At 44.3% G+C, this 8,240-nt stretch overlaps 1 protein-coding gene across 4 annotated transcripts in view; it reads left to right on the plus strand.

Moving 5' to 3' along the window:
* The window catches only part of GFRA1 (GDNF family receptor alpha 1), a 234,760-nt gene extending 226,823 nt beyond the window's left edge, over window positions 1-7,937 (plus strand). For all 4 annotated transcript variants that reach the window (XM_018041625.1, XM_018041624.1, XM_018041623.1 and 1 more), the window contains one exon: window positions 269-7,937. In XM_018041625.1, coding sequence (XP_017897114.1) covers window positions 269-424 — 156 coding nt within the window. In that variant the 3' untranslated portion in view covers window positions 425-7,937. The remainder of the gene's footprint in view (window positions 1-268) is intronic.

Raw genomic sequence — 8,240 nt, forward strand, 5'->3', positions numbered from 1 at the left:
AGGCTTCCTGAGATGATTCTTCCTGCCCTCCTTCATGATAGAGAGGGCGAGCATCCCTTCTCAGTCAGTGATACCCAAAGGGAGGATGGTTCCATGTTGCACAGTTGATGGGTGACCTTAGGAGCAGGGGTAAAAATCTTGAGTTGGCTTTGGTAAACCGTATAGCTAGCTGGGGGCGGGGATCAGAGAGAGAAAGAGTGCGGCTAAAATATGCGGTGATAGAACAAACACATGCAGTGGGTGATAATGAAAACATTCTTTCTTACAGCGTGACTATGAAAAGGATGGTCTCGCTGGGGCTTCCAGCCACATAACCACAAAATCAATGGCTGCTCCTCCAAGCTGCGGTCTGAGCCCACTGCTGGCCCTGGTGGTAACTGCCCTGTCCACCCTATTGTCTTTATCCTTGGCCGAAGCATCGTAGCTGCATTTACAGAACCACATGGACATGTGAAAAGACAAAAACCGAGTTATCTGTTTCCTGTCCTCTTGTATATCCGAAATTCCAGTTTTAGGAGCTCAGTGGAGACACTGCTAAAACAGTTTCATCCAACTGGAACTTTTTTCTTTCTTTCTTTCTTTCTTTTTTTTTTTTTTTCCTAAGAAAGCTTCTTGTGATCCTTAAGGCTTTTGTGGGATCCCCCGATTCAGTGCTACATTCCACACTCAGAAGGCTTTGGGGCATGCTGGATTGTGAAGAGATGGTTTGTTGTTGATGTTGTTGTTATTGTCCGCTGTAAAGCGGACTGGAGCCTTGGCTTTCAAGATCCTGATAAGGATGATGATTTTTAACAGTTTCACTCTGGTCTTGACTAGCTAGAGAAGGAGTCGGTATTCCTAAAGAATCTTCTATATCTCATGGAATAGGTTTGCTTTCTGATGGCATGACCCTACCACGGCAGTGGTACATGGAAGCCAAACTTTTTTTGGCACAAAGCGAAGATTCTCATCATGACAATCTTGATGGACTTTGTGCAAACAAGTTTGTACCAGTGTTCTTTCTATATGTACTAGCGTTTTCCACGCTAATGTTTATGTACAGTAAACAGCTCTGCACTCTCTTACGAAAACAAAAAAAAACACCTGCCACGTTCATTGTGTCTATCTCCTAGTCAAAATAGAGAATGAGAGTGGTGTGAGACTTCACAGAACCTTGAGCATTGAGACAGTCTCCAAAGCCTTACTTGAGTGAGAAGCCCTTACATTAACGAGTCAAATATAGCTGAAGCATCATTCTAATAATCTTTACATGTATGAGGTTATATGTAGAAAAAAATTTTACTACTAAATGATTTCAACTATTGACTTTCTATATTTTGAAAGTAATGATATTGTCTTCATTTTTTTTTTTACCGGTGGTTTAATACAAAATACATGGAGCTTGTTTTCCTCTCATAAGTAGCATTAGCTTCGATGTTGACTTCTCGAAGACAGGTCTTCAACAGCAGACTCTGAGGAGCCTCATGCTTTAGCAGAAAGCTCTGCATCATGTTACTATGGACAGGCAGCAGGAAATAGAGAGGCCAGGCATTGTCTTTTATCATTTCTGGAAACACAAGCGTGCATACCTGTGGGGAAACTGGTGGCTACTCATCAATGTTCTACAAACTCTACAAATGGCACCGTTGCCAGTTGACACGAACCAGGACCTTGGTTTTCACGTTACCTGACAGTGGCAGCTTTGACTGGGACAGGAGACAGGACGTGCTGCCCTGTCTTCTGAAGCAGATCCGTGCCCAGGGTACACAGCTCTTTCCCTAAGGATTGTCTTGACTTTCAGCTGTGATGGCTTGGCCGCTCCATGGATTGGTTTGGTCTGAAGTCATCAGATATCTGCTCGCACTGTGCTCTGTGTCCTCCGTGAAAGACTGTGACTGACTCTGCGAAAAAGAAAAAAAGTTTGGGGGATCAAGAGAGTCACAGTCACCATTAGGTCCATGGAGATAAGTTGGCCCAGAGACACAGAACAGGGACTCTGGATATAAGGCATCTGACTTGTTAACTGCACGTCTCTTCCATCATTCTCTTCCTTCAGTGAATAGCCCCGAAAGTGCACTTCTGAAGTCTGGTTGAAATGGTGAGATTTGAAATCTACAAGGATTGAGTGCTAGTAGCCATGTTTCTTTGCAACTGAACAGAGGCGAGGAAATTCCACCCAATAGAGTGTCCGAAAAGTCGGCTTTCTTCCGACATCAGTGGAGTGGATGGAGGAGGAAACCCACAGTGCCCATTTCATCCTGATTCCCTTTGCCCACAGATGTTTGCCTTGTAAGAATTAATCCAGTTACTAGGGCGGGAAATCTGTTAAACCCAAGATGAAGGCATAGTCTTTTAGCTCTGTTGGTGTTTGAAGTACATTTATATCCAAATGTTAATAAACATAAATGTATAATACTAAGTACCGAGTTTTTTCACTTCAAAATGTTTTCAAGGGAAAGTCATCAAACAAATTCGATTAGTGAAAGGTTTCATAAAGACTCGTACTTTGAATAAACACATTAAATGTGTTGAAATACTTGGAATTCCAGTCATCTGTGAAAACATATCTCTTCAGAGCATATTTTGTTTTAATTAAGGTATCTGTGTATCTACATTGGACTAATTGCATAGAGGTCTGATTCTATGTAATCTACTGTAGAAAGCTATTGATTACTTCTGTAATAAACAGCATCTCTAATTAGCTTCAGATGACCAAAGAGGAAATGGAAGTTACCAGAGCTAACAAGGGTAGCCTTCAGTGAAGAATGCGTGGATGTGCAACACATAAATTAAATTGTAAACAGCCTCATCTTTCACCAACATAGATCGCATTTTTCTTCAGAGATAGAAGCACATGAGAGTTACCAAATCGTCAGCCTGAAAATAAATTACCGATAAACAGGGGGAAGGATGTTCCATGACAACTCATTAGAGAGAGTCTCAAAAACCCATGCCAGGACTTTCCTGGTGGTCCAGTGGTTAGGACTCTACATTTCCTTTGCATGGAGTGTGGGTTTGATCCCTGATCGGGGGACTAAGATCCCACCTGCTTCTCATTGTGGCCAAAACAAGAAAAATCATGCCAAGCAAGTGTTTATGCCATTTGGGGTGATCTCAGTTTAACCTGGTGACCCAGAAACTCGATCGTTTGCCCCAGTACTGGAGCAGGCCAAACCTTTTATCTTCTCTGGCTTCCTTTGGTAGCACTAAAAGCAAAAAATGATTCACTACTTCCTGTCCTTCACTGCCCTGCATTGAAGGTGCCACCAAAATCCAAGGACCGTTTGCTGAGGTTTGGGCCTGTTGCAGAAAGCATCTCGTAGTTGATTTTGGCAAAACATAAAATAGTAACGTAAATGCATGGAGACCAATGGCCCCCAAATCAAGTCTAGCCATGTCCCACTCCTTTCAGATAAGGGGGGAAAAGCAAGATTGTGAAACCGATTAGAAGCACATAGAGTCCACTTGAGATATTGAGTATCTTTGACCAAGAGGTGCTGGAGTAAGTGTTGGGGGTGTTGGAGCATTTAAAATAGAGCACATAAAGGAAGAAGGGCACAATAAAGAGAGGAAATTCAGAATGCCACCCAAATGTTTATTTTTCCATATTTGATTTTTTCCAAGGCTCTAGTAGAAGAAGTGTAAGTTGAGAATGACATAGATTATTTTTCATTAAGTATAGCAAACTGTATCCAAAGTGTGATAGGAGTGTTGTTTCCATGTAGAAAAAAAAATTTTTTTTTAATAATTCTTAATCCTGTAGTAAGAAATGTTTTAGACGCTGTGTCTTCGAGCTCATCAAATATAGGCCACGGCTCCTCCAGAGCTGCTGTGGCCTTTGATCTGGTCTATATTAAGATTGTTCCTATCCTGCACATGCTCCAAGGATGGGTTATCTCCAGCTGTATCCCCATCCCCCACCTGCCCTTTGTAGTCTAAATCAGACACTCCCAAACACTCCATCTGCTGAGCTGGGGAAGTGGAGGAGCGGAAGCATTTCTGAATCAGTGTTAAGTGCTTGGGAAAAGAGATGTAAGAGCAGTGGGAGTTTATATAATTAGCAAATTCTTTTCTTAGAATCCAGCTAACATGTATTTCTGTTGTTATTATTTACAAAATAGTGGCCTCCAAGGAGCTGTCTTTTGGAAAATAAGTTTTCATTCATGTAGTCAGGCATGCACGACTTATTTAAGTCAATAAACTGCAGGGCCAGAAAATGCCTGTTTAAATGAACGTACAGTTTCTCATTCTCTTTCAAACTGTCCGTGATCTCTTGGATTCATACACCCCTGATCTTTGTTGCTCCTGCTCTTTGATTAAACAAATGAGACCATGTCAGACCCGCCGTTTCAAGAACGACCCCAAAGCAATGACAACACACAAGAGTGAGTTATCAACGGCCTGAACGTGATGTTGGCCAAAGGGCCTGTCTGCCCTGAGCCTGGAGGGTTTGAAGAGATGGAGCAAAGATCAAGGTGGTGCTGCTATGGCTGAATGGAGCATGCCATCTGATCCCAATAGGAAACTTGTCCCAACCAAACAGCCAGAGTTCCCTGAATTAGATACAGTGCCTTTGCAGAAAGCAAGCCAGAGCTAGTATCTCGAGGACAGAGGAAGAAATTCCTTTTTAGAAATTCTGAAACAACAAAACAGCTGGGAATTTCATTAGACACCCTTACAAGCCATGTAAGCTCTCCTCCCTAAGATAAGCATCTTGTGTGTTTATCTGATACTTCTTGACTTTGACACAGCTTTTATTCTCAAGTGACCATTTGTTTGAAGTCTGTTGTCTAGGATTTTCAAGACGACTATACCTCTAAACTTCATTCTCATTGCAGAGGCCTTAAATCTGTGCATTTGGCCACTGCCTCCATCCTGGGATGTATTCAGTGAGACACCTCATTGCCCAAGGGTCATTAATTTAAGATACCAGCTGATTCCCTTTTCTTGCATACTGATTACTGATAACCCCAGTCCCCACCCTTGTTACTTATTGCCCAAGTAATTAACAGAGTCCCTTCCTATCAGTTCTTCATTGTAATCATTCTAAATTTAGTCCTACCCAAATTAATTCCTGTTCAGTCAGATGCTGGTTCCACACGTAACCCTGGCTTTTTGAAGCCGGAGAAGTCTCTCTGAGGAGCCAGGCGATTTGAAGATGATGCTAATCCCGGAGTAGAAAGTTCATCCAGCCAGCCCTCTCCCGGAGCTCCCTCTTCTGAACTCTGGGATTGTCTTGTCAGCTGCATCCCTTTGTGGCTCCCAGAGCTCTTTGTCGAGCTTCTCCTCCCTCCCGGAGATAGCCCGGCTCGTTCAGCGGGCTGCACCACCTGCACTTCTGATTGCTCTGAGACCCAGCCTGGAGGGGTGGGGAAGGCACGCAAGCCCTGTTTCAATAAACTGCCTGCAGAGAACGCAGCCTGCTCACAGCCATGGCGCTCCCAGCCCCCTGAGGACTCCAGGCTCATTTGACCAGCACAGCTGCGACTTCGGCGATCTGCTGCTGCCAGGTGCCCGTTTCAGCATCTTGTCCCACTGCCACGGGGAGTTTATTTTTGCTCAAGGGCAGCTGCCAAACCCAGCACCAGCATCAATAGAAGGTTTTCTCCGATTTTTTTCTCTTCATCCCAGGCCCAGCTTTCGTACCCATCCCCGTTTTTCATTTTGCAGAAAATGCCAAGGGATTGGCCATAGACCATCACCTCCTTCTTTATAACATTTTTTTCTGTTCACCTTACCAGCTTCCCTAGCAGAAGCTATGACCCATAGTAGGAAGTGAAACACTGCTGGGTAAATGAAAAACTTCAGGATGTCAAAGGATTTCCTCTAATAGAGTAGTCAAGACTGGACCATTTAACATCCTCTTGCAGCCATGGAGATGCTTCAAGGTATCCTCCTGAAGCTATTGAGGGTGACCTGGGAGAAAGGGTGAAAGAAAACAGAGTCAAAGTGACTCTCAATCTGTCTGCTGCATTTTCTGCTGAGAGATGAAAACCTAGCATTTGTCCCCAGGAAAAGCTGAGCGTGATGGGCCAGCGTCACCAGAAAGGAAGGACAGGACTCCACATGGGGTGGACTTCGTGGGAAATTAGCCAGTGAGTCTGCTGATGTTTTAACCTTGCCTCAAGTGCAGGATGCTGGCAAGAAAGATGGACCATTCCACCAGTCTTGACCAACCCCAGGGATGCAGCCTCTGCCAGCATCCTGAGAAGCGAACTCAGGTGCTGAACAATTCAACTTGTGTGTGGAACATCTACTGTGCTTGAATTAACCATCATTTGGAGCCAAAGCTAAGTTGAGAATACAAGGCCCTCTGACAGCCGCTTAAGGGAACAACCATCATTTCCAGATTGGCATAATCTTTCACTCTGATGTCTCTTGGAGAATCTGAATTGTCTTTGTAGATAGTCCATAAAGCTGTTTTTCAGACTCAGTCTGTAAGAGGTAAGTCTCAGTCCACATGTCTACAACCCACCCATTATGAAGAAGGCAGATATATCCACCCTCAGCCTGTACCCAAAAGGCCACATGGAAAATCCAATGGAGTCACCCCTCTGAGCCTCCAGGGACTGTGAGCACGGAGCATGGACGGATCCACAGGCCAGTGGAAGTCCCAGCTGCCAGGCATCAACCATGGTGCGGTGGTAATGGGAGACCTCAGAGCTGTCCGCCAAACACAAATCTTAGAACTAGCAAAGAGCAGAATGAGAAATCAGAACACCCAGTGGATGCCCTGTGTGTAAGGCTATTAGAAGTCAATAAAAGCCTGCCACCTGTCACCAGGCTGGCAGGATGTCTGCATGGGTCCAGGTGAAGGTACTCTGGGCTCTCTGGGCCCAGCAGCACTTAAAGCGCCATCTATAAAGCTCCCATGCTATTTCTGTGTCACAAGTGCTGCAGGGCTGGGTGATCCAGCTTTATCTTCCTGGTGTGCAAAGCGCGCTTGGTCTAGAATTTGGTTTTGTATTTTTTAGCTTTAGCTGAAGGCATTTCTAAAATGCGGGGGGAGAAAAAGAGAATGGAAACGATAGAACCAAATCACAGATTGCCTGCCTGATCTGGCTGTGGTCTTCTGGTAATCAGACATTCCTGATGTGTTTTTCTGGATTCAGAAAGAGCTGATTGTCCTCAGAGGGTTGAAGGAGTGGTTTCAGAAACCTGAAATCCAGGGTCTTAGAGTTCTCCTAATTATCTGTCTTTTCTCTGTCTCTCCCTTCTCTCCCCCAAGGGAGATGGGCAAACACTTTTTAAACCAGAGTTTGCTTTAAAGAGTTTTCTCATCCTCTGTGCATTTCCCCTTGATATTGAAATTATTTTCTCTTGTTTAATCCAGCTCCTGCTGAGAAGCCCTGTGAGCTGTAGGAAGTGGGGCTGTTTTGCTGTGTCTTTTGAATGGTGTTGCATTTTTACTCTTAACCGGAGGGTACATCTCAGTTATGTTAGTTCTATTTCACGCAAGTTAACGGAAGGATTCTGGGTTTTAGGATCATTTTAGAATTCTGTCCTGGGAGAGGGGTTCAGATACCCAGCCTCATCAGAGCTGGGTTGAGGGGTAGAATGAGGCCTGCAGAAGCCCCGGGTTAGAAGAGGGTATGGATGAGCAGCTTTCTTTCTGGTCTCCTTTTCACATTGTGTGTTTCCTGAGTTTTTCACATGTAGAAGATAACGTGTTTATTTCATCATCTCATGTATGTGCTTCCTGAGGAGCCTGGATGTTCTCCTGGGGTCCTTCCCACGCAGCTTCCTCATACATTTGGCGCCTTGCTTTATCACCACCACCCACGCAAGACCATCTCCATGCAGAAGTACACCTTTTGTTCTTTGGACTTTTGGAAGTAGCTTTGTGATATTTGAATTTTCTGTTAGCATATTGCTCAAGCATTGCAGAATGTACGTACGGAGTCCCTTCAACCATCTCCCCTGCTCCAGAATATCCTAATAAACGTTGTTTTCTTTTTTCTTTTTTTTTAAGTGATTATCATTGTGCCTTTTTCTTTTATTGTAATTCATTGGAAAGTGATACTGAAATCTCCCAACACTAGAAGTCCCCAGTGTCATGACATCAAGGGGTTTCTGGTCCTATGCATTGTAAGAAGTTTAGCAGCATCCCTGGTCTCTACCCACAGATGCCAGAGGCTGCCTCTCCCTTTCGCCAAAGACACTGTAAGTCCCTGGCAGGGGGCGGCAGCAAATGTCCAACATCAGCACTTGTTGAAGCCACAGTTTTAGACCCAACCTAATAGCTCCTTTATGCTATATCG

This window comes from Capra hircus, chromosome 26 (assembly GCF_001704415.2).
Source record: "Capra hircus breed San Clemente chromosome 26, ASM170441v1, whole genome shotgun sequence".
Classification (NCBI taxonomy): domain Eukaryota; kingdom Metazoa; phylum Chordata; class Mammalia; order Artiodactyla; family Bovidae; genus Capra; species Capra hircus.